Genomic DNA, 26,606 nt, shown 5'->3' with positions numbered 1-26,606 from the left:
CAATAGACGCCGTCAGTTTTAGACTGCACTTTATTTTAGTTCCTTCTTTTCAGATATACACGACACGACAGTGGGAGCTGTCTAAGGCAGGAGGCCTGCATTGCATAAACATACTTTATTTCAGTAGATACCAAAACACAAAGACACTGCCAACGCATGTGCGATAAAAATGCATCATTGTACCTTTGAGGACTAGTGATAATTTGGTAAGAGTGTTGTGACTCAGATGCACCTTGGCACAATCCACATACGTATATATATATATATATATTTAAAATATGAACAAGGGCAGTGTGGTACAATGTTGCAGTTTCATTGCTGTGTAAACAGAAAATCATTCAAAAATTTTCACATGATATTGTGCGACACATGACAGAATTGTCATGTTACGGTTACGTAAAGGGGAAAAAAAAACAAACAATATGCATGCAGTGCCTACATCTAGTAGGAATTCACACAGGAATGCACAAACCAACATGTTCTTTTAAATTGCCTTCATATCAATAACTTCACAAAGTAATTACAACCCTTAATATTCCAGCAGTGTTTCACAATTAGCATAGAAAAATAAGTAAAATTCCCCCAAAGACATCTTCTGGAAGCTCTGAGATTGTCCTATGTTGGGAGTGTGCCTTCTTGTTAGTGGAAACATCCACACTGGATGTTGCTGACAATGCTTCATGCAAGCTAAAGAGAAGAGTCTTGACTAAATCCGGTCCTGACTTTGCTTTGTACTTTAAAGAAGTCACTGAATTAAGCGAGGCTTGCAGCAGTGAAATTCCTTCATCATGGGGCCCATCGGACTCAGTAGCAGCCATCTTTCCAGGATTCATCTGAGATTCTAGCCATACCCAAAGACCTGATGATAAAACAAGAGAGTCTGTCTTTGTTCACAGGAACCGCTTGAAGTGTCATCAAACTATTCTTTATGATCACTCAATAGCACAATGGTGTTATTGTTATGACCTCATAAGCTGAAGAGTAACACTCAACAAATCATGGAGTTTCTCCGGGTGAGAAGTTAGTAGTCACAATGGAGGCAAAAGTATATATGCACATTATTAAAGCACTCACCTTCTGGCAGGTTGTGATAATTTACTTCGAGTGGATGTTGCCGGTGTCGACTGCCCTCTTCCCATCGTAGGTCGCCCTGTCCCAGCGGAGGTTCTCCCTGGTATGTAGGTGCCGCCATTAGCGGAACCACCGGGCTGGACCCTGCGGGCCCCAGTTGCGGTAGGCGCTTGGATAACAGGCAGGCCTCTGGAAGGCTGACGAGATGCCATGGAGCCCACGGGTGTGACAGCTTTCACTGGAGCTCGCATAGAGAGAGGAGACTGGCCGTTGCCACGCAGACGACTACTGGACATACCTTTAGTAAATAGGATAGATGGTGCTTGTCAAGTGCTGCTTTTATGACAGTTGGTGTAAAACAAACACTGTCTGGAACAAGATAAGCAACAAGTGTTCCAACATAGAATGACTACATCACTGGGTACACCTGCACAAGTTCCAAAACAATTAAAGTCCACCTTTATAAAGAAATCAATGCTCAGTTCTGATGAACACACAGTGTAACAGTTGCATTGCATGACACAGTTACATGAACGTCATAACAGATGCAGCTTATTATGATGGAGGGCGGTTTCTCACGACCATACTCACTGTATTTTTAAATTAGTAACTTTTTAAAGGATCTTATTAGTGTGTGCATGTTACCTAATAAAGTGTCCAGTCATTCTATGTTTGTCAGGTTAATGAATAACGGATCAGAAAAGGAAAATGTGGCATCTAGGCTGACTGTGATGAGCATACAGTTGAGTTGTCGAAATAGCCTTTGCATATCAAAAGGGCGTGTCATTAATTCATGCTGTTATAGAAGGCTTTTCCAATAATATGCACGTGCAAATGTACAGTAACAGTAACGTAATGTAGGCGTTGTCATGGAAGCAACATTGCTCAGGGATTCAGTAATCCCAGTAGGCAGATGTCATTCTATGAGAGGAGAAGGGGGTCAGGAAAATGAGGGTGGGGGTTACCTGAGGAAGGGGAGGGAGTCAGGTGGGACATGCGGTTGCCAGAGCTCTGGAGGTTAGCCTCCATGCTGCGGCTGTTTCTGACTGCCTCCAGGGAACGTAGGCTGGTGCGGGGGGCCAGATTAGGCATGCTGTGCCTCAACTCTTCTGGAACCACAGGTGGACAACACGGGTGTGATCACCTTGACTGAAATGACAAACTATTGGGCATAATCGGAATCTGATTTTTGCCTACCCTCACTCTTGGCAAATTTGAGGAGCTCCGCACTAGGGCCCTGGAGAGAGCGTCTGGGTGTTCTTGTGCGAGGGGCCCCGAGTCTGTTGGTATGCTCTTGACCGTGGTTGGAAGTGGACGGCGACAGGCACCTAGGTGACCCCAAGGGCGAGGGAGTGAAGCGTCGACGTTGCTGGGGCACCGGGCTGAATTCATCCTCTTCGTCTTCCAGGCTGTAATTGTCAAATTCTTGGTCGCTGTAGGTGCCTCCCCGGCGAAGGGATTGCAGGGATGTTGTGGAGCTACGACGTGACGCAGATGCTGAGCTGGAAGCGTAATCCTGCCTCAGGCCTAACATAAAAAAATAATAACCAATACTTAATAATATGCTGAATTGAAAAAGTTCACGCAGAAAGGCCAACTGTGACCATCTCTCAAACTCACTCTCTTCTTGGAGGCGAGCCATGATCTGGACATCGGTAAGATCCTGCAGCTTATAACCCATGGAGATGGAGTCATCCGAAGTACTGAGTTCGCTGTCTACAGAGGACTGGGAGCTTAAAGCTGAGGGTCCACCTGAGACACCTGGAAGAGTGGGATGATTGCTTAACACAGCATCTTTGGGATCAACATCCTGGGCCACATTTTTGTAGTCACTTCAGTGTTTCCCCAAGGTCTATAGCACACATACATGTGTGGAGCTGACTTTAATGTGAATTCATGTTTCATAACAGAACAAGGCCTGTTAGGCTGTTATGAAATGCATCCTTAAATTAATCACAGTACCTTGAAGTTGTACCAATTTGGAAACCAACCAGGAAAAGTCACAGTTTGGGATATTAGATATTACATTATTTCCATTAGAGTTTAATTGTAAGATCCAAAAAAAAAGTGAGACGCCAGCCTCTATCCATGTGTTTCTAGGTGACTTTAGGAAATTCCACTGTAATTTTAACCAGGACAATAATTATGATGTCCTAGTTGATGAGGACAATGATAAATATGGTAACTGCAGTGATCACAAAAGATTAGGTGCCGTCAGAATTTATCAGACTGCTCTTCTCATGGCAGGTGTCGATTGACGAGGCTCACTGTACTATTTTTAATGAGTGACTCGTCAAACAGTAGCTCATAATGAGCTTGAAGAATGTTAGCTTCAACGCAACACCTCAAGTTTGTTTTCCCACCAAGCAGCTCAGTTAGTACACTGACAAACAAACACATGTATGTTATGATTACGTGCCAGTGAAAAGTCTGGACGTGACTTCTCATTCGAAAAACATGAGTTTGTGTGTCCAAACTTGTCGCTGGTACGGTATTTTGGATCATATGTCCTGGTAAAGTCACATGTGCCGGAATTAGATTGGCCGAACATTTATAAAGTTATGCAAAAACTGGTACTTGTAGAATTTGACAACTTTAGCAATGTCAGGACTACCAGGAGGGCAAATGCAACAGCTACACTCAAGTCAGACAGTTATGTATGTACACGTCATAGGTTAGCATTCCTTAAACACCTTTAGAAACAGTGTGCACACATCACATACACATGTACATTAGACAATTACTAGTCATCTTCCAGAGTATTAAGTAAGTGAGGTTATATATTAGGTATGTCCGATATTGGCTTTTTTTGCTGATAACCGATACTAATTTTTATAAGTACGGTATATGTCAGGGCTCTACATTAAAAACAAAAATGACTTGCCCATGGGGAATCCTTAAGGTGAGAACTACTTTTATAAGTTGTGCACCACAATGAAACATTATTGAATAGACACATTTGTGTACTAGTAAAGTGTTTTTAATCCAGAAAAAAATGCTCAATGGTCAAACAATAATTTGTGAAGCAAAGGTGAGAAAAAAACACAGAGAAATGGAAGCGCTAGATTTTGTAGCTTGTGCAAAATCAGCACTTGGTATTGGATCTAATCTGTGGTGTTTCATTGTGACCACTTCAAATTGTCACAGCAATGTGATTCACTCACCTGTGCCATCATTTGATTTGCTGCCGCTAATAAAATACTTGTTTAGGAGGCACTGGTTCATCACTTTTTGCTGTTTTCCTTCAGAAGTTGTTGAAGAATTAGACCATGTTGGCAGGGACGCCATGATAGATGTTTTCGTAGTGAAACGATCGCTGATTGGTTGATCGCGAACAAGAAAAACGCAGACTGTGGACTGCAAACCGCGGTCTAAATAAACGATTCTGATTGGTCCATTTCAAGATTTGCAAGGATTGGTTTGCAAATTACCACTGGAATTACGCAGTCTGTGTTTTACCAACACCCAAACTCTTGGCAGTATGGCATGCCAAAGTGCACTTGCCCGACGGGAATATCACTGATTGGATTTACTTGCCTGAATTTTGTTTTAACTTGCCCTGGGCCATCGGTACATCGTTATTGTGGAGCCCTGTATGTATATGTGTACTGTATATGTGACACAAAGCAAACCCAGTAGAACATGCAAAAAGGACACCCCGATTGTTGACACATTAGTCCACACACAAGTGGCCGACCCCCTCCGCCTCCCTCCAAAAAAAACAAAAAATATCAGTACCGCTGCAGTGTTTTGCACAACATGAGGGGCACAGCGTGTTAATGTCATGCCATACCTGAGCTGCCACAGGTTAGTAGAGATTTGTTAGTCGATTTGTGGTACCCCGGAGAAATCAAGCCTGAGCCTGCCTCTGTTGATGGGCTGCTGTACATGTTCCTCCATCGAGATGCTGGGGAGGAAAAAGAAGGGATAGCTGGGATTACATACAACAATAGCAGAAGTCAAGGTGAAAACAGGTTTAAGAGGTAAACAAAAGATGCAGAATGAAAACCAATAGAACTACAGGGCATGAGCTACTGTAATAATGTATGTTCATTAAAAAAATAACTATTTCCTCTTATTTACTAAACTACTGAGATGACCAGCTAGCTATGTATAGGTGGTGTTTCTAAAAATATGAGTGTGTGTGTGTGCGTGTAAAACATGCAGTTTGACTCCTTGTGTTGCCATTTAAAAAGGAAGGCCTGCCCTAGGGAGGGACACATGACTTTTGTAGTCATTCCGCTCTACTGGGAATAAGAGCTGTTGTTTGGCTTCTGGAGAGAGCAGGAAATACGTGCTGCACAGAGATAAAATAATGAAAGGGGTGTGTTGGATGAGACACTCGGTTACTTCTGCCTCAAGTGCACACACCCAACATAACCAAGAATGCAGTATGTTCACATAATATGGCTATTTTCTCAAATATCTTTAATAATAGTTAACAGTGTCTTAGGGAGAGGATCTATTAGGTAGATACACAAAGACCTGAAGTGAGGATGGGACAACATTTCATTTATTATTTTATTATTTTAAAGTTTTGTTCTGAATGCCAGTGTTTTATGGAGCAGAATAATTAGCCTGTTTGCAGTTAGCCTGTTTGTGACTGAATCAACAACGCCTTTGCTGGTTGGAACCAAGTAGTGCACTCCCAAACGCCTTAACTCCACACAATTGATGGTATTTTTAACATTATATTCAATCCATAAACTGATTACAATGTCCACCTCGTATTCATATTAAAATTTATTATGTTAGCCTTTATTTTCAAGTATTTGTTTCAGTATAATACAATAAAAATTAGATGCTTAAAAAAAACATTGAAAAGGTCGAGTGGTTAGCACGCAGACCTCACAGCTAGGAGGACCAGGGTTCGATTCCACCCTCTGCCATCTCTGTGTGGAGTTTGCATGTTCTCCCTGTGCATGCGTGGGTTTCCTCCTACATTCCAAAAACATGCTAGGTAAATTGGCGACTCCAAATTGTCCATAGGTATGAATGTGAGTATGAATGGTTGTTTCTCTATATGTGCCCTGTGATTGGCTGGCCACCAGTCCAGGGTGTACCCCGCCTCTCGCCCGAAGACAGCTGGGATAGGCTCCAGCACCCCCGCGACCCTCGTGAGTTAAAGCGGTAGAAAATTAATGAATGAATGGAAATACATACACTGGTCCAAACGGTTTATGAGGGTCCGACATGCCTTCTCCGTCTCTGGGCTACGGTGGTCCAGAACCTGCCGACACCACTTCAAAGGAGAGTCGGGTCCTGCGTTTGAAACTTCTTTTTTAGGTGATACATACAACCTGGTGACAGCAAACAAAGCACATTGTAAACGTGTAAGAGATATGGGAGAGCGATACACAGGAAAGCTTTGAATTAGACGCTGCAACTGACTTGGTCACCACAAATGTGGTTGCGACATGAAACTACAAAACCTCTTGCTGTGCATGCATTATTGTCCACAAAGTTGGGACAGATTTGGGACAAAACCTACACATCAGACAATTAGCAAGAGGGAGGTGTCCAAAGAGGGTTCAAACAGTGCACCGTTTTGCGGTATCAATGCAGGAAATATACACAAAACCATACAAACACTGTGAAATGATAAGTCGCATGGGATGATCTTTTGAGGTGCATGCACAAAAGGACCCGGACTAACTGGTTTGGAAACAGAATCAACCACAAATCATCTTTCCATTGGGCAAACACAAAGGCGCAAATTTCCCAGCGCAATAATCAACAACACAAAAGGGAATATTGAGGTCGTACGTCCCACTGAAGAGCACAGCTTCTCTGTGGGAGGGCTTTTTATGGACACACAACAGTGTGTTTGATCAACGTTGCATATTCGATGAATGCACAACCCCCGTGGCCTCATTAATGAAACAGTTGCAGTGTGTCATAAAGGGCAGTTAAGCTCCGATTTTTGTTGACTGCACTGCGTCATAGTGACATATGTCATGATGAAAACCGATTGAATTACTTCTATTTATTCATGTATGTTACTCTAAAATAGGGGTCTCAAACACGCGGCCCACACTAGTTTGAGGCCCCCGCCTTGATATGAAAGTTTAATGTTAGTGCGGCCCACGCAAGTTTGATATGGATGCTGTATGGTATCATGTACCCAGAAAAAATTATTACGTTTGGTTCATGTTCATGTTAAAGGTTAAATAACTGTTAATAGTTATCCTCCCTATCCGTGTGGAAGTGGTAAGATTTTGGCTATTTAAGTTTAAAGGAAATAACTTGAAGGCTACCGTTTAGGTCGCTAGCTTGTTTGCGAGTTAGCATGTGTCTCAAGACCCTGCAGTTGCGCAATATGTTGTAAATAAAAAGAGTATAAATGTGACTATAGTCGTGTTTTGTCATGTCTACAGGGCTCTAATAATGCTTTGTTCATTTTAATCTGAAAAAAATAATTTGTCTACCCACCAACTATATGTGGTTTCTTGAGTTTTTATTATTTGCCGTTTTATTATTATTATTATTATATTTATTTATTACTGATTGATTGATTTTCTTTATTCTTGATTTGTTTATTTATTTTTAATCTTATTTTGTGCAGAAAAATAAAAATTAAGATATTTGAGAACAGTGGAATGTTTTATCAGAGCTTTTATTGTAGAAAATCGGAACCAAAGCACTGAAAAAGTTTGTATATTTTTCTGTTTTTCATAAATGCGTTTTTTGGAAAACCTGATGCGGCCCAGCCTTGCCCAGACCCTAGCTCCAGTGGCCCCCAGGTAAATTGAGTTTGAGACCCCTGATGTACACAGAAAAAATTATTACGTTTGATTAATGTTCATGTTAAAGGTTAAATAACTGTTAATACTGTTAATTTTAATCTGAAAAAAATAATTTGTCTAAAATCGAGTTTGAGACCCCTGCTCTAAAAGCAAGAAAAAATGTCCTGTTGTAAAGATCGCCTCCCACATTCCCCAGAGCTCCGACAGCCTCCCTCAACGCCACTGTTTCCGTGTCCCAGTTGCAGTCTGGACACAGTTGGGCCCCCGTGTCACATGCTGTGAAATCCCACCCAAAGCACTTTATCCATGCGGCAGCAGTCAGGCCAGCATCAGATTATGTTCCTACCCGGATTACTGGGTATTTTGGCGATGATGACCCTCTAAATCACATATGGTATGGCTAATGATGTGAAACTGAACAAAAGCCATGAATAGTCCGGCTGTGGGGAAGCTAAATTAGCTAGCACCAACTTAATGTTGCTCTGCTTTATATTTGCATATAATCAGTCACAATGCTAATTATTTCTAGTAATTCTTAAGACTTCTGTTGTTGCTTTGGGAATTAATTTGCTGCAAATATTGTGTGTTGGTAAAAGCAATGAATAAATTTGGAATGTTCTGAGCTCCCGTTTCAATTTCCTTATCTGGCTACTTACTATAGCCGAGATGTCATGTTGTGCTTTAGACAGCGTTACATAGGAAGTGCCTTGCAATAGCAGAGTGCCTAACCAAGACAGACAGCACCTTTTACTTTAAGTAAGTCAGAGCTAACAGCCTCTGGTGTTTGCACTACTTCCAAAATCACTCCCACCAGCTGGCTTCATTTCCTTTCCTGATAAATTTCAATGCTAAATATGCCTTTAGGTGGCTTTCCAAATATTTGTTGCTCATCATTTATAATCTAAAAGAGGGATGTTTATGTTTCTGAACTCAGAATTGCCTAATTAGACCTAACAGTCACATGCGCTACAGGGTAGAAATGCACTTTAAAAACTAAGTTCAAACTAAAAAAAATAATTAAAAAAGCACATGTGACTCATTTTACTGCTGAAATGCTACCCAAAAGCTAAGTTGTTATGTAGTAGAAACATACCAACTGTCCTCATCTTCAACTTCGGCACACTCATCGTCCAAATCAAGAACGTCCACATCATCTAACGCTGTTTGGTCCACGCCTGAATCGCTTTCTGCAAGGGTCTCTGACTCATAACTCTCCTGCGAGGGGCTTTCAGGCGTTACGCTTTGGCCCTGGGTCTGTCTCGGCCCTCCGCTGCAGGTCAACGTGAGGAAACCACCGCACGGACCGCCATCCTCTACTACATCATCTTCTCCTTCCTCCTCGAGCATGTTGGTCCCAGGGAGCGGGGACATCTCTTCGCTGCTGCTGCAGCTTTCCTGCGGGGTTACCAGCTCCAACTCTCTGCTACCCCCACTGCAATTTAGCCTCTCGTTGATATTGACAGGCAAGGTGAGGCTGCTTGCGCCGATGTTTTTGCTTCCCCGGTTACGCAGCGTCTCATTCTGCACCTCCAATCTATGAACAAGTTCCTGCAACTTTCGGACCTCCTCCAGCTCCACCACGGCTAGGTCTTGACCCCCTTCCACTTCCTCCTCACATCCAAGCTTGGAGCCCTCCATGTGGCCAGGGGGACTACCATTATCAGGGGGGAGCAGGCTGGCGCTGTCCGGAACCACCATGCTCTTCTGTTGGGAGTAACACTCATATTAGGATGGTTACAATGAGGGGAAGTGACGTTTATTTACAGGACAGAAGTATGCTAGTTTTCTTTACACATACACAGTTCATTCATCTAAACAATCAAATATGTATTCACTAACACATTCACATCACTTTTAACCCTTGTAGTAGAAACTGGACGATACCAGCAGCAACGCCATTGCCTTAAAACGTAGCTGTTGTCATCAATGAACATAATAACATCTCCATCGCGTACACCCATGCGCTGTGCTTCATGTTAGCTAGCTTAGCATGCTAGCAGCAAAACAAACGTACCGGTGAGTGTTCCGTGTTGTCCTCTCAAGCAGTGACGACTGAACGTACCCCAACCGCTCCGACCTCAAACTCCTCTGGACACAAGCGACAGCATGAATGAGGCGGCGACTCACAAACAGATGAATTTTGTCGTTAATAGTTTGTGTCCATGTTGTCGTAAAGCGAGCGGCGCTTCACTGGGAGCGTTCATGGCGTTCACTCGGCGCTAACTAGCTTGTTGATGGAGTTTAGTTAGCCGACCGAGCAAGACCCGCAGAGCCCCTCCCCCGAGGGTTCGCGCTGATATCCAGCGCCCCCTACTGGAAGGGGAACGAAATATTATTTTGTAATTCCTTATTACAACCACCGGGTGTCGCTGTTTACCATATGGATAAAGATATGAGTGGGTGGAAGCTCTAACATGAACCGTGGTACGGAATGTACTGAGATTAGTATTAAAAACACAAAAAAGTAGGTAAACACAACTTAACATAACAAATTCAACAGAACATCATTATCGCACGTGCTTAAAATATATCACAACACAACTGTGTTTATTGATTCATTTATTGCTATTATGTAACTTTCATTTTCACTGACACAAGTGAAGTCAGCTAATCAAATCATCTGAGTCCCTGGATTTGAGTCAGCGAACTAAGTCAAATTACTGCCATGAAAAAAAAACTACATCGGGCATCCCCCTGGGCAGCTGTTCTCACCATACCTGTTTTTTGACAGTGGTCCTTAGAATTATATTGAACTTTTCCCCTGATTCTGTACAAAGACTTGGCCATTCAACTGTAATTGAGACACACCCTTTAATAAATTAACCAATTAAATGATACAAAGTGGTATTTTGACATTTTCTGAACACTTTGTGAAATCTATTCTGAGTTAACATCTTTAGGATGAGCGAGAACAGAGATTGTGAGTGGGGTCCTTTCTCCCCTGTGACCTCTTATCTCACAAAATGTCCTGCCTGCTAGAATAACCGAAGCTGTACTAGCTGCAAAAAGGTGGGCGGTATCGTGCATGTCAGTGCTGGCCGCGTGGTCTATAGGCACCAGACTCAAGGAAAGACATTCCTTCAATTGAAACAGGAAGCTTGGCAACAGCAGCCTTAAAATGAGCACTTCATTTTTCAGTATTTGATTTGTACGTGACACAGGTAAAAAAAAACATGAACGAGTTATGATAGATGATGTTTACAAATAAAATAGGTAGGTATTGCATCATAACCCGAGTCACTTCTTCAGTACTGCATATTTACGATCACTTGCTGCAACGTGAGCATGTTTCTGCAAGCCTGTTGTGGAAAAACACAGTTATCACCATCTGAAGGAAATCGAATGAAATGCCTGACTAGTTGATACATTTTCCCTCATTGGCTTTCCAGGGCATGTTCACTCTCACTCTGCAGTAATCTTGTGGTATCACAGAGGAGTCCAGACATTGCTTGCATTAATACACTCATGCATAACACTTGCAGCCAAAAAAAAGGTGAAAGACCAACTCCCTCTACTGCAGCAGGCTTGGACCTGTTGTAGATCTGATAGTTGGCTTTTGTTTTTGCACCCCAAAAATGCAGGATTGATTCTTGCAAACAAAAAAGTACCTATAAATTATTTGTTTTTGTAGCTAAAACAAAAAAAATCTGTTTGTGACCTTCTGAATATATTTTTCATAACATAATTAGAAGGACGGCAGGGTGGACTAGTGGTTATCGAGCAGACCTCGCAGCTAAGAGACCGGCGTTCAATTCCACCCTCGGTTATCTCTGTGTGGAGTTTGTATGTTCTCCCCGTGTGTGGGTTTTCTCCGGGTACTCCAGTTTCATCCCACATTCCAAAAACATGCTAGGTTAATTAGCGACTCCAAATTGTCCATAGGTATGAATGTGAGTGTGAATGGTTGTTTGTCTATATGTGCCCTGTGATTGGCTGGCCACCAGTCCAGGGTGTACCCCGCCTCTCGCCCGAAGACAGCTGGGATAGGCTCCAGCACCCCCGCGACCCTTGTGAGGAAAAGCGGTAGAAAATGAATGAATGAATTAACATAATTAGAGCTCTCAAATATGACGTAACACCCCTATAGACACCTTTTCAGTCGTATTATCTAATATAGTATACATAGTAAGAGTGCCTGTGTGTGTCGCTATAAATGTGGACCCTCGTGGAGCTGAGTGGTTGGCGAACAGGAAGTAATGTCTGGGATTCAGAGTTGACTTTTAGCTGTAGGGAGTGTGAATGGTTGTTTGTCTATATGTGCGCTGTGATTGGCTGGCGGCCAGTTCAGGGTGTACCCTACCTCTTGCCTGAAGACAGCTGGGATAGGCTCCAGCATGCCCTGCGACCCTTGTGAGGATAACCGGTATAGAAAATGGAAGAATGGGATGGACAGACAAATAATAGGACTACAAAACAGTATTATATGTTTATATGTAATAATAGTGATCACATACATGCAGTGTAAACATTGTAGATAGGAGTACTACTGACTATATTAGGAGCCACCAAGGTTTTTTCTTGTGAGAGCGACTTTTACTAAATGAAAACGGCCAAGAGCTACTAATTTTTGTAAAATTGTAACACCTTTTTCATTCCAATTACTGTATAGGCTGTGATATTATTTAAAAAAACCTTAAACTGTATTATAGAAAGCAGGAAGTGAACAAATGTAACAGTTACTGATTGAAAAAGTACCAGATGGAGGGGTAGGATTTAATAAGCTTTGCTTCTTCCTACTCCTTTTGGACATGTGGAACTGTGAACTGATTATGTGATGCATTCAATTGTAATCTGATGCATGTTCAAATGAAATAAAACCATTACCATTACCATACAATACTGACAATAATACTGTAACTCATCCTTGTCCCGGGACATAATGTTTACAGTATACATTGTACATTAGTGTACAGTATTCCTCGCCCCGAAATGCCGCACTATCTAATCTAAAGTGTCACAAAGACAGGAAGTCAGTTTGTTCCGAATGCTGCAACAGGGGGGTGTTGATCGGTGAAGGGAATCTGCGTTTTAAAGCAAGTATTAGTCGATCATCAAAGTACCATGAATATTTATTCATTTTTCATATTTTTCAGTATATTCAAGAGTCAAATTGTACATGTAGATGCTGCATTAAAATGAAAGCCTCTCGACAGTTCCACACAAAACCCCCCCAGGGGGGGTTCCGCCCCACTTTTTAAGAAACACTGGTTTATTGCAACATGTTCATGTCACTTTAAAAAAAAAAGCAAAGCATTTCATTTCACAAATCATTTATTTTACATGCATATCTTTTTTTTGACACGTTTTAAAGTTTGTCAAATTGCATGTCAATAGAAAGAAACATTGGGAATTTATTGCAGAACAGTCCGGCTAATTTTAAAAAGTTACAAAAATATTATGTTTGATGCGATTTTTTTCGTAATATTTCCAAATGGCACTACTCATACACTAATCAAATTTTTTTTCATCTTATCTTTATCTGATTCTTTCTAAATGATGTTTTTTTTTTTGAAAACACAACAATAAAACACATTGGGTGGTATATATATGGTTGGCTCATATTGGCACATGGCAACAGTGGCAGAAGATGGAAAGATATACATCGGCGGAGCGAAAGCCAGGGTTGATGAAGGGCAGATTCATTTACTACATTCCTCTTGAATCACTTTCTTTTCCGCTTCAATGTCTAAAAAAAAAAAAAAAAAAGAGTATCATAAATGGGGACAAAGCAGATACAAACAAAATGTAATATATTGCATATTTGCATGCAACACGGGAACAGAAAACAAGAAAATCTACCCTCATTAGTCGGAAGTTTATTCTTCTCTGAAGTGGTGGTCTTCTTTAGCTTACATTTGTCAAATGACACCACTTCTTGTTTGACAGGGTTGTCACCCATTCTGCTTTTTTTCCCAAGCACTGAAAAAACAAATAAGAAGATAAACAAACACATTCAATTAACTGGCGGTATGTTGCTTCATCATTGCTGATACAATTGAATTTTTTTTTAACCACAAAAAAAAGGTGTGGTTGCTACAGGCCCAAACAGGTAGACTCGTCAAACCCCACCCCGGTTAACATACCTGCACTGTAGTGAACCCTGAAGTTACGCAAGTCTTAAAAAACATTTCATTACCTTTATTATGATTGCAACATGGAGTATTTTGTTATTATAGCATTGCCCTTATTCAAAAAAGCCATCATAGGTAAATAAAATAAAGCTGCATTACAGCAAATAATGTAAAGTAAAGCAGAACACTGCTGGTGTCATCAAAAAAGGAAACATTACAGTTTAATCTGCATTAACAACAAAAGTATATACACAAAGAGTATATAATTTTTACCTGGTGCAGAGGTGCGCAGTGTGAACGTGTTCCGCAGGTAAGATGAGTGTGTTGGATCAGGAAGCAAAAACGGCTTAATAAATAGGCGCAACACACCCCCTTTGTACGGGAAACCATCCAGCACACCTATGCCTCGGATTCCCATTGGCTAACAAAGCTTACAGGAAGCAATTCAATTGGCTAATACATGTGGTCCCGCCTACTAGCATGTAAGCATGAACGCTGTGTTTTGGCAATGAGCAACACTGAGCTGTAAATCCTATTTGGGTGTGGCGGTTATTTGTGATATATTGACATCTAGTGGACAAGTTGGGGTATAGCAAGTCTGTGCAAAATACACCCCACCCAAATAGTAAAAAAAAAACCGATACAAACATACAGTAAGATTGATGCCTAGTTTAATATTAATTGGTGTGATATTATTTAATGACGTTTCTACACACATCTAGAAGACATGTAATCATGACAAAATGAGCATTTTACCTAAGATTGGATTTATTGTTTATAGTTGTGTTCAAACATAAGCCATTTTTCCATCCATTGGGAAGTAACATTTTAAAATAAAATTGTGTTGTGAATTGTATTGTACATATTATTCTTATTATATCCAAGTAGCCAGGCCTTCTTGTGTTATATACTATATATATATATATATATATATATATATATAGGAGATGGAACTTAAAATGGAAAGGTTAATGTTGAGAGAACTTATGTTACCAAGCTAATTTTATTAAGTCATGGCAACTTGAAATTTGTTTTAAGCTTACCAACAATAAAATTTGAGTGTATATGACATGCTAAATTAAGTTCATGTAATAGCCAACATTATTATTTGAACATAACTTAAAAAATAAAGTGAGCAAATTAGAAAGTTTATCTAAATCAGTGGTCTCAAACATGTGGCCCACGGGCCAAATGTGGCCCACAGGACACTAGTTTGAGGCCCCCGCCTTCCTGCGCAAGTTTGATATGGATGCTGTATGGTATCATGTACCCAGAAAAAATTATTACGTTTGATTAATGTTGATGTTAAAGGTTAAATAACTGTTAATAGTTATCCTCCCTATCCGTGTGGAAGTGGTAAGTTTTTGGCTATTTAAGTTTAAAGGAAATAATTTGAAGGCTACCGTTTAGGTCGCTAGCTCTCTAGTTTGCGAGTTAGCATGTGTCTCAAGACCCTGCAGTTGCGCAATATGTTGTAAATAAAAAGAGTATAAATGTGACTATAGTCGTGTTTTGTCATGTCTACAGGGCTCTAATAATGCTTTGTTCATTTTAATCTGAAAAAAATTATTTGTCTACCCACCAACTATATGTGGTTTCGTAAGTTTTTATTATTTGCCGTTTTATTATTATTATTATATTTGTTTATTACTGATTGAATTTCTTTATTCTTGATTTGTTTATTTATTTTTCATCTTATTTTGTGCAGAAAAATAGTATTTTTCTATCAATTTCTTGTAGAAAATCGGAACCAAAGCACTGAAAAAGTTTGTATATTTTTCTGTTTTTAATAAATGCGTTTTTTTTTTTTTTTTTTGGAAAACCTGATGTGGCCCAGCCTTGCCCAGACCCTAGCTCCAGTGGCCCCCAGGTAAATTGAGTTTGAGACCCCTGATCTAAATCAATTAATTTTTTTACATTGCATTTATGTATTAAATCAAGTGGTGTCAACAGATAGTCTGAATTACTTTTTAAAGTGTACAACAAGTTCCATTTATTGATGTCTGGTTTATCATAAAAAGCTAAACAAACTGAGAATGAGTTGAAGTCTCATGAAATGTGTTATGATTCATGATGATTGTTGTTTGACCTATTTTTTTTTTTCCAGAATTAATGCTCGATCAAAAGTTTGATTCACCCACTCCTTCATTCTGCTTACATTGCGGCGTAATCTTGCATTTCTAACATCTCGATGTATCAGCTGGAGGACTTTTGTTGCCTGTCATAAATGGCTGTGGTGATTCCCCAGGTGATACATGATCTCAGAATAACCAGTGCACCCCCGCGGTACAGTAAAACCACACTCCTTTGTCGGGAGTTCCACAGCATCCTCCAACAGGCCGTGACCCCTTTCGGCTCTGCTTGCACCCCGACTTGCATGTTCGCGACCAGTACAGACAGCGGGTACAAGGTCAAGCTAATTGCCATGGAGGTCAGGGTCCCTGACATGAAGGAGGACGCCAATGGTGAGAGTCCCTGCCCGGCTACAGCGGCACTCAGGGGTCCCTTTAAGCCGAAGTAAAGAGCGCTACCGAGAGCGTTTCGGGTTGCAATAGGTAAGAAGGCACGGTAGAACCCGGACGAGATCTTCTGTGCCTTCAGCTTCATGAGAACACTCTTTAGAGTCGGTAAATGGCGGTCATTGCGGCCACTCTGCAATACATTCTGAACACGCTCAAATGGAGTAAAGACTATTGCTTCGACTATTCCAACACCGAGGCCCGCCACAGACGGAAGACATGAGTGGGGTATGACACTGAAGGACGGCAAAGAGAGCAAGCGAAGGAAAGTATCCTGCAAACCAAAGAGAAGCGTCCCACTAAGTGTCCTCATCAATAATGGCGGCGTCACCCCTCTGTATAGCTTCAGAAGGCCTTCCTTGCGGAGTTGATCGACAGCTCGGTGAACCTGAATGTTGTGGATTTGTTGGCGAAAAACAGTCTTGTAGACAGGGAAGACAATAAGAGTGGAGAGCAGGCTTGAGGTTCCACCGTGGAGGTAGCTCTGGAAACGTGCCTTCGAGTCCTTAAGGCGCTCTTCATCTTGTGCACGGTTGGGAATTCTGGTCATTCTTCAGCTGGAAAATGACATCATAAATCAACATCAAGTGCCTCACCCTTATTCTGAACATGAACAGTCAGATGTAGGAATTAAAAAAAAAATCAATAAAAAAAATGACACATAAACTAAACTAAAATGAATAAGAATTGTACTTACTCAGTCAAATGCCAATACTGTAAAGAAAAGCAGAGGCAAGCCACAATGACAGCACCATTTTTTTTGTGATTTCTCAATTTAAACTCTAAAAAAAGACATCCGACACGGATACTATCGTTAGCTTTCTACACATGTCAACATTTTCCTCTATTTTTATTCAAAATAACAACCCAAAAGTGTCCGGTTGTCATCAGGACGAGTAAATAAGTCGCCGCTTCTAGATAACAGGATGCAGTGCGCTTAGCAAGCATTGCCCCGCCCACTTTAGAATAACTATTGGTGGAGACCAAATACGTCATGTCGTCAGGGATTGGGTGTTTTGTTCTGTCAATCAACAACTCGGGCGTGTCTCAGTGTCTTGAAGACTAATGATTTGGAGAAGTGCCGGAAGTCGAGGTATATTTTGGGAAAAAAGAAGAAAACTAATTAAAATCGCGAATTATTACTGGTTACATTTGCTTTACATCTTTGTAGCCAAACAACTGCTGTCTAAATAAATGTATTTTTTAATGCTAATCTTAACACAATTACCACACTTAATTCAGCAATAAACCAGAGGTTTAATATTTAAAGAGGTTTAATCAGAAGTAAAACAAATGACACAATTCCCTACTATTTTCTTTAAAATATAACTAAAAAGATAAATGAACATTCAGTCAGTTTTCAGTCAGTTTGGCACATCTGTGCAGCATACATGAAGAAGACATCTGTTTCGGATTCCAATCAGTTTTATTAAAAACACGTACCAAGATAAATGGTGCCTACTCAAAAAGTAAACGTTATAGTTTGGCATTAAAACGATACATAATCCCAAAACAAAAAATGAAAAGGGTTGGTGAGCAGGGTTACTTAGCAGGTATCGTTTCTCCAATCTGCAGAGATCCCGAGCTAATAAAAACAAAAATGTCATAAAACATAACGCCACTAAAGAATGGGTGCCTCAAGAGTTGAAACGCTCACATGCTGTTTATTGCGTGTTATTATTTTTTTTACATGAAACACCCTAAAAATAAAATTAGGAGCAAGTTCAAACTCTTGAGGCACTCTGTGTTTAGTGGAGCTTGTGGTGGCACCATAAACTAATGTTTACACATTTAGATGGATCATGAAAACGTCCTCTTTGTAACAGCTTTCTATTCCACGGAATTCTCCTTCCTGAGATCTCGGATGGCACGCTTGAGGTCTCTCATTCGTTATAAGTCTCTACAGGTTATGAGAAGCGGACAAAGTGCACAGTAGACACTTAATCAAAGAACAATAAATACGCTTGCCTCAACCGGGAGCTCATTTGGTGCCCCCGGTTGTGAGAGACAATGTACAAGGTAACAGACCACCCCCCATATCCCACAGCAAGTGGGGTTGGTAGGAGAGCTTCACTAATGGTTGTTGTTGTGAGTGTGGGGATGTCTCTCCATGTATTTTTTTTTTTGGCTGGACAGTGGACGGCGTTACAATGGGACATGGCTGAAGAGGTATGATACAGATTCGCCGTTGTGAGTTCTACGGATGGCCTCTGCGAGGATCATGGAGATGTCGATAACCTGAAAATAAAATTAATTGTTGAATGTTAGAGCTTTAATTGCGATGGACAGAAATAACCAGCTTTAATTTTTACCCCCCAATTTTTTTTTAAATCATTGGCATGGTTGCCCCTATTTGTACATGTGTTTATGTGCTATGTTTGAATTGAATTATGTATAAAAAAAATGTTTTTTCATATGTTAAAATCTGTACACCTGTTAAATGAATGTTATATCAAGGCTCTACATTAAAAACAAAAATGACTTGCCCATGGGGAATCCTTAAGGTGAAAACTACTTGCCCGAACTTGTTAGATGAAAAGACTGCCATAATGATATCATCTAATTTTTGTGGCATCACATGAGAATCTCAAATAAAGATGAAATGATTATCATTTCTTGTGGTTGTTTTCCTACATAGATCATGACGTTGCTTGGAAATCTGGATTGTCAAGAGACTTCTAGGCACCACAATGAAACATTATTGAATAGACACATTTGTGTACTAGTAAAGTGTTTTTAATGCAGAAAAAAATGCTCAATGGTCAAACAATAATTTGTGAAGCAAAGGTGAGAAAAATACACAGAGAAATGGAAGCGCTAGATTTTGTAGCTTGTGCAAAATCAGCACTTGGTATTGGATCTAATCGGTGGTGTTTCATTGTGACCACTTCAAATTGTCACAGCAATGTGATTCACTCACCTGTGCTATCATTTGATTTGCTGCCGCTAATAAAATACTTGTTTAGGAGGCACTGGTTCATCACTTTTTGGTGTTTTCCTTCAGAAGTTGTTGAAGAATTAGACCATGTTGGCAGGGACGCCATGATAGATGTTTTCCTAGTCAAACCATCGCTGATTGGTTGAACGGGTGTGGGTAAAACGCGGACTGTGGACTATGCACCGCGGTCTAAATAAACGATTCTGATTGGTCCATTTCAAGATTTGCAAGGATTGGTTTGCAAATTACCACCGGAATTACGCAGTCTGTGTTTTACCAACACCCAACAAGAACCGCTTTTTTAAAAAACTCTTGGCAGTATGGAATGCCAAAGAGCACTTGCCCGACGGGAATATCACTGATTGGATTTACTTGCCAGAATTTTGTTTTAACTTGCCCCGGGCCATCGGTACATCGTTATTGACGAGCCCTGTTACTCATGATACTCATCAAAACAGGTCGCCCCCTAAGTCCCCAGATTGGTCGCCTGCACCCATCGGGGACATACATATGTGTGTGCAGGGCAGGGATGGGGAAAATATGTCTGATGATGGTCAAATGGACCGAAACGTTATCTAAATAAACTAATGAATTAACTCTTTTTGAACACTTGTTTGGCTAACGCCTGCTTCCTACGCAACCTGTCTATCTTCAGGTGTGCTGAGACTCCACATTCACCCTAAAATGCAACAAGATTGCCTTCCTTTCCATTAATGGTTGTCTCGCTGTGGAGTGTGACTCCATCTTTTTTCTTTAGTAGGAAATTCTGCATGGAGTTAATTTATGCCGTCTTCTTCAGGATGAATGCACAAATAAATCCTGTTACACCGTGGCTCCCAAGATGACTACAGTAGAACCCTGCTGTCTTTATCGCTATTAGTAAGTTGCTGGACAATATTGGTACAACATAAGAAATCCAGAAGGGATTTTTCATTGTTTTCCTCCATTTGTGCATTTTGTTAGTTACATAAAAGGGGGATGATTTTGACATAACCACAAACTTGCTTTTGCAACAATATGAAAAAGGTTTGAGAACCACTGCAAAAGAATGCCCTTACTTGTATTTTGGGACAATGCCTCATTTTCTCTTCCTGGGGAATCGTATTTGTAACCACAACTGCTTCAAAGCAGGCGTTGTTGATGCGCGAGATGGCGGGTCCGGAGAAGATGCCATGGGTCAAAATGGCGTAGACTTTTGTAGCACCAGCAGAAATCAACCTAAAACACAAAAACTATTAGTTTAGTATGAGATCACATGTATCGTGCCGGGGTCGTCTGCTTGATGCTTACTTGTCGGCGGCGTGGCAGATTGTCCCGCATGTGTCTGCCATGTCATCGACGAGAATGGCGACCCGGCCGGTCACGTCCCCGACCAGAACCATGCGGTCAACCTCGTTCGCCTTTTTCCGTTCCTTGTGAATCAGGGCAAAGTCCACATTTAACCTGTCAGCGATGGAGGTGACCCTGCACAAAGAATGAAAAGTAGCAGCGTTACAGCCAAGAAATCACTTCACAGATAGAGCCTCATCATCATCATCTCTTTAGATTCTAAATTGCAAGTCTGGAGCACCTTGTCTCAATGGTCTGTTTACCTCTTTGCTCCTCCAGCGTCCGGTGAGACGATGATACAGTTCTTCCACTCGGGTATGTTCTCTTTAATCCATTTTAACACGGCGGGCTCTGCATACAGGTTATCGACAGGGATGTCAAAGAATCCCTGAAAGATAATTGGAAGGGGTCTCATTTCAGATGAAGGCATGGAGGTAATGCATGTGTGCTAAAGTGTTCAGTTTGAGCATGCACAGGTATGTCACAACTAGGACTAGGTACTAAGGATCGACCGATACATCGGCCGGCCGATATTTGCGTTTTTTTCCTGATTTTTTCATGTAAATTGAGGGATCAAAAGCAGTATCGGCCACATATATCGGCCCAAGCAAAATCGGCCTTCAGCTGAGGGCGATGGGAAAAAAATCGGTACCGGCATCGGCACCAAAAAAAAACCATATTTGTCGATCCCTACTAGGTACCTCACAAAACTCATCCATGAGTGAGCTCTGTTGATATCGATTACATGGCTTAACAGCAATCTGCATTGGACTGCTCAGAAAAGTTTGTTTTTGATTCAAACTAAATTTCAAGACTGGACAGATGAAAAACTGGCAATACGGAGTTATTCCAACAAGTGAAAGAATAACTCTGGGAAGCCGGTATCACGTGATGTTGATGTTTACGTTTTACCGCACATGACCCATTTACTATTCTGTTTGATTTTCACGGCGCATGTAGACAAGAGATTGGAATATTCCTTTCTATGGATACCATTGTTTCCCGAAAGGTCATTCGGAATAAGAAAAACTCGTCATGTAAAAACATGGCTACTGTCGAGTGTCTGTGGTGTAAAGACTGGCAGAGCAATGTAATATTGGTTCGTGTGGCAACACCTACCTTGTTCCTCTGATAGACTTATTGATGCACATGTGATGTCATAGTGACATTTTGTAACATTTTTGGTTAGTGGTGTGCCACAAGATTTTTCCAATGTAAAAAAACGTGCTGTGGCAAAAAAAAGGTTGAAAAACACTGTGCTAAAGTATTGTCAGAAAATATTCTGTTTATTAACATTGAATCGTACTTTGAGGAAATTCAAGTAACGCGATCGGGTCTGGAACCAATTAACTGCGGGAAGGGGGAAGTCTGTATTATTGTAATGTCCACTGTCATTGTGACCAGTGGAGACATTACTCCTAATCCCCTTGCATTCACACTGCAAATATGCACAAAGTAATGTTTTTGGTACAGATCTGTGTAGTTTGAGCAGAGCAGCGAATTATAGCGCTTGAAAACATTTTGAACAGCAATAGTTCCGCAAACATGATACCTAGAAACACACACGGTTCTTGTCTCGGGCATATTATTAGCCACCAGCAAGACAAGCACTAATTCCGATTGTATGCTGAAGTGATTAAACCCAGAGTGGTCTTCCGCTGAAGTAAAAACAAACCACACCTTTGTTGCAGTGTTGCAAATATTCACCTGTATCTGCGAGGCGTGTAAGTCCATAGTGATGATGTGGTCTGCACCCGACACAGACAACATGTTGGCCACCAGCTTGGCAGAGATGGGAGCTCGGCTCTGTGATGAAAATGCATCTGTTGAGTCACATGGAATAAGTCTGGTGGCAGGCGTGACTTGAGGCTAAAAATAGGACTCGACTTGGAGATTAGACATCTTTTTCTAAACATCACACCACTCTATAATAATGTCTGAGAAATAATCACCTGCAGTAATACAGGCAATGTGGTGTCCCGGATGCGATGGGGGGTGTCAAAGGTTATACGGTACATTCAACAAAATGTCCAAAATATATTTTAATACTGAAGTAACAGGATTTCAGGCAGTGGACTATGCAATATGGAGGGATGAGAAGAGCAAAACAAAAAAAGCAGTGCATGGACATGGCCAGAGGCTTCTCGTCATGATGTTGGATGGCAAACAGCATGACAGAGATAATTAGACATGTCCCTCACCCCCACCTTGTCCTTCTTGTCCTGGCGGGCATATGGAAAGCAAGGGATGACAGCTGTAACTCTGGAGGCAGAGGCTATTTTGCAGGCGTTGATCATGATTAGGAGCTCCATCAAATTATCATTTATCTCCCCACAGCCACTTTGAACGATATAGACGTCCTCTCCACGTACACTCTCTCCTATCTCCACGCTGTAGAGGCGGGGTGACAAAACAAACAGCACTTAGCAGCAAAGAGCTAACAAAACACACAAGAGGGAGGGAGAAGAATAAATAAAAGGTGTCAAATGTGCTGCGACTCTGGGTTAAAAGGTGGAGAGCTTGGTTAGAAAATAACAAAAAAGGGATGCTTATAGCTTTTTTAGACATTGTACATGAATTTTCAGGCATAATAACAGCAAGAGATCCAAGACATGCGCGGCAATTTCAGCGTGACGTCACGTTTCACGTTGGATACGTTTAGCTAGGCTACGTTGGCGCAGTTAGCTAGCCCGTTGCTTGTTTTTACTTTGTTTTTTTTAAGAAGCTAAAGCAACAATACACTCACCATGTTTCTTGGTTGCTAAATTTCTTGGTTACAACCTTCCCCAACTCCAGTCCTAGGCGGTCTGCTATCTTTTGAGACAGGTCTGGGTGTGAGCTACCACTAAATATTTTGATATTCGGCATTTTGCTGCAGTCCAGGGCGTTGAGACGTCGGTAGCTTTGTTTTGTCCCCCCCCCTGCGTTGTAAGAGTCAAAAAGTCCAAGACGGTAATCGAACCGTTGTCTGGCTACTATTACCTAGGACCACCGCGTACGACCTAGCCACCTCTACACAACCACACATCACGCATGCGGCTCTTCTTCCTCGCCGTGCGCCGCACACGCTTTCACTTACGTCTTATCGTGATGACGTCACTCGGATCCAGCGTCGACAGTCAATGCTGCGTTCAAGCCAACTCGGACATTACAAAATAGCATCCGCAAAAACAGACTCATAACTTGCACAACGACAGTCAACAAATATATGTGACGTTGTGACTGCGTGTATTCTTTTGTCGGATTTGTTCAGTGTGACTTTGGTTGCTGTTTTTATCCCTTGAGACAAGAATAAAAACGGAATGTGTTAATTAAATGTGCATGATGCTGCACACGGGATGTAAATATAGCAGTAATTAGCTCAATTACTTATGTAATGCACGATGGTAATCCCAGGGCAGCAACTCTTACAAACGCAACCCGCAGTAAGCAGCAGAAAATGCTGTTTTTAAGTTATTTTTAATTAAATTAATTATTTTTTAAACAAAGTTTCACAGAATGTTTATACTTAAAAGTAATTAAAACAGGCAATAAAGCTGATACTTTGGATGCTGAGATGGGGTAAATGGGGATGATGCAGCGGCTTGTGAAAAACAAAGAAAACTTAATAAAGCTGGTTCATCTGTAGATCTAAATGTAGTTTGTGTCTCCACTCTATTTGTGCATGCTCTCTCCCACCTGTGAATTTCATGAGTGCTCTTATCTATGGAGTACTCAATACTTTACTGATTGTGTCACTTGGTATCATGATGACATCACACGAGACAGGAGCATCAAGTACAGAGTCTACACTACAACTTCATGTAACGCCATTAAACTAACTCATTTAATGTCATGGTTAAACTAGAAATATAAGAGTATAACTGTAGTATGTTTTGCATTTTTGTGTTTTTGAAATACCACCATAGAATGGTAGATGAGATGGCAAAGAGGACAAGTGTGATGATAACCATAGAACCACAAACAAAAGCGTCTGGCTGCTCAGTGCGGGGAAAGTAATACAATACAACATGAGGCTGATAACATAATAATCCCAGAAGTGTATATTAAAGTATTAGTATTAGTATTTCCAAGCAAGTATCTGTTTAATTTTAATTATTGTTCTTAAAGGTACAGTACCTTGGAAATGGGCTTCAGGATGAATCTGAATTTCTCATGATTTGGGGTTTATTCATAAATAAAATGAAAATGACCATATGAAATATACTGTCATCACCGTTTGATTGATGTAACCACAACAAAAACAAATATCTTACTAATATCAAATACCAAATATTACAAATATCTTACTATATCTTACTATTTGTATGTTTTTTTACCAGTAATAACCTGTGATAAATTGGTTTCAACTGGTCCTTAACTCTGACTCCACCCACTTATTTGTAAGCCGATCAACATCTTACCTGCTCTGCACAGCTGTGTTGTATTTGTCTGATTACTACACTGCCCCCCCCCCCCCCCCCCCCGGCACTGTATTGGCCATTTTGTCTCCTTGTGAAGGTGTGTTTGACTTTATTTATTAGATTATTATTTTGTTAGAATTTGTGTAATTTCTGTGTGAAATTGCTACATGTTGTAAAACCTTATTTTATCTAAAAACTACAGGTATTTTTACTTTACTTACTTACTACCTTTGTAGTGTAGTGTTTATACTTGTTAACTGGTTCCAGACCTGACTGTGATAATCGGATTCTAACTATTTTTTGTAGTTAGAGCATAGAAAACATGTTCACAACCTTTTAAATATGGGTTTTTAACATTATCAGAGACCTTTAGACATGAAATAACACCCCTATAGTTACTATTACACTAGTATTACCGAATATACTAGACATAATCAGCGAAAAGAAACCATTTGAGACATAATTTGGGTGATCAGAGTTGAGTTTTATGATTGAGTTAATGATTATTATTATTATGCCCATTGTGAGTCAATACATGTTCCGGCGATCAAATCTATAAAGCATGTGTGCCTTACCAAGTATTACATGAATATTTCTGACACCTAGTGACCAGTGTAGAATACTACATAGCGTCATGTTTCTGAATGCATCTCCTGAATGCCTTATATTAACTGTTAGACACCTCGTCTGCATGCAATGTAAATTTCCAAAATATCTGAAAGAGTTTATAGGATGTCCTTTATTGCTCTTAAAACATGAGTTAACACAGACAGAAGACCACCGTGAAAACCACGGAGAGTAAGACAGGAATGAATAGGTGTACATAAAAAAAAACAAAACAAAACAACACGCAACAACAGAAACAATGGATCACACCATGGCGGCCTTTTTGGAGTGAATGTCATAGTTCAGCAAAGCAACCACACAAAGTCGTTTGTCATGATGAGAGAACAATAATATAAAAATAAATGCTTCATGCTTATTCATTGCACTTTACTCCTTAAGTGGTCTGCTACTTGTCTGTATGTTACATTACTACTATAAACCGTTATGTTGGGGACGTGTATATAACAAATACTTCATTTTTATATTTACAGTAAATATAATATGCGTAATATAAAGTAGAAAATATTTACATGTTGCCATTTTCCAACCTTATCTTCTTATTTGTACTGTAAAATGCAAATATAATTTTTTAATGGGCAACATTGAGAACTCATGAAAAAGAACCAAAGAATGAACACATTTTATGTTTATGAGAAATGCCACCACAACGGACAAACTGTCAAGAGAGAGTGCTTGTGAACATAATTTTGTCAGAAATTAAATTTTCAATGTTAATTGATTAAAACAGAAAAATCCTGTGAAACTGTGCTGTTGATAAACTGATCATAAATGTAAAATTGTGCAATTAAAACACCCTGAATGATTTATGGGCAATTTTGATAGGATTTATAAAATATATTCCTGGGATTTAACATTTATTTACTGTTTTGGAAAATACAATTTCATGAGTATTTATTAATTTG

General features: G+C 40.4%; 4 protein-coding genes across 9 annotated transcripts; all 4 read right to left on the bottom strand.

Annotated features, from left to right (window-relative positions):
* Positions 1–12: 12 nt before the first annotated feature.
* LOC131110245 (SLAIN motif-containing protein-like) lies at positions 13–10,101 on the bottom strand. Of its 3 annotated transcripts, none has more exons than XM_058063154.2 (9): positions 9,832–10,101; positions 8,911–9,521; positions 6,235–6,371; positions 4,865–4,978; positions 2,692–2,832; positions 2,269–2,598; positions 2,037–2,177; positions 1,075–1,369; positions 13–859 (listed from the first exon to the last, which is right to left on the bottom strand). In XM_058063154.2, the coding sequence occupies exons 2-9, from the start codon at positions 9,513–9,515 to the stop codon at positions 805–807; spliced, it is 1,818 nt and encodes a 605-aa protein (XP_057919137.2). In that variant the 5' UTR covers positions 9,516–9,521; positions 9,832–10,101; the 3' UTR covers positions 13–804. The 3 variants fall into 3 exon arrangements, with proteins under 3 accessions (XP_057919137.2, XP_057919136.2, XP_057919138.2); XM_058063153.2 differs by having other exon boundaries at positions 2,037–2,180; positions 9,832–10,099; XM_058063155.2 differs by lacking the exon at positions 2,037–2,177.
* A 2,969-nt stretch (positions 10,102–13,070) lies between these two features.
* Positions 13,071–14,292, bottom strand: tmsb1 (thymosin beta 1). Its single transcript, XM_058063422.2, has 3 exons — positions 14,162–14,292; positions 13,617–13,736; positions 13,071–13,503 (listed from the first exon to the last, which is right to left on the bottom strand). The coding sequence occupies exons 2-3, from the start codon at positions 13,714–13,716 to the stop codon at positions 13,457–13,459; spliced, it is 147 nt and encodes a 48-aa protein (XP_057919405.2). The 5' UTR covers positions 13,717–13,736; positions 14,162–14,292; the 3' UTR covers positions 13,071–13,456.
* Positions 14,293–15,277: 985 nt separating this feature from the next.
* On the bottom strand, positions 15,278–17,354 carry LOC131110484 (solute carrier family 25 member 53-like). The gene is made up of 2 exons (XM_058063656.2): positions 17,105–17,354; positions 15,278–16,964 (listed from the first exon to the last, which is right to left on the bottom strand). The coding sequence occupies exon 2, from the start codon at positions 16,955–16,957 to the stop codon at positions 16,085–16,087; it is 873 nt and encodes a 290-aa protein (XP_057919639.2). The 5' UTR covers positions 16,958–16,964; positions 17,105–17,354; the 3' UTR covers positions 15,278–16,084.
* A 324-nt stretch (positions 17,355–17,678) lies between these two features.
* On the bottom strand, positions 17,679–24,941 carry prps1b (phosphoribosyl pyrophosphate synthetase 1B). 4 transcript variants are annotated; one of them, XM_078788223.1, is made up of 7 exons: positions 24,794–24,941; positions 22,876–23,065; positions 22,382–22,480; positions 20,938–21,062; positions 20,636–20,809; positions 20,404–20,563; positions 17,679–18,645 (listed from the first exon to the last, which is right to left on the bottom strand). In XM_078788223.1, the coding sequence occupies exons 2-7, from the start codon at positions 22,984–22,986 to the stop codon at positions 18,553–18,555; spliced, it is 762 nt and encodes a 253-aa protein (XP_078644349.1). In that variant the 5' UTR covers positions 22,987–23,065; positions 24,794–24,941; the 3' UTR covers positions 17,679–18,552. The 4 variants fall into 4 exon arrangements, with proteins under 4 accessions (XP_078644349.1, XP_078644350.1, XP_057919823.2 ...); XM_078788224.1 differs by lacking the exon at positions 24,794–24,941 and adding an exon at positions 23,754–23,868; XM_058063840.2 differs by lacking the exon at positions 24,794–24,941 and adding an exon at positions 23,421–23,746 and having other exon boundaries at positions 17,680–18,645.
* Positions 24,942–26,606: the final 1,665 nt, after the last annotated feature.

Source organism: Doryrhamphus excisus, linkage group LG22 (genome assembly GCF_037039965.1).
Source record: "Doryrhamphus excisus strain RoL-2023G ecotype Guam linkage group LG22, RoL_Dexc_Guam_v1.1, whole genome shotgun sequence".
NCBI classification, from domain to species: domain Eukaryota; kingdom Metazoa; phylum Chordata; class Actinopteri; order Syngnathiformes; family Syngnathidae; genus Doryrhamphus; species Doryrhamphus excisus.
Note: the sequence above shows the minus strand (reverse complement) of the source record. Positions and strands in the feature narration are given on the sequence as shown.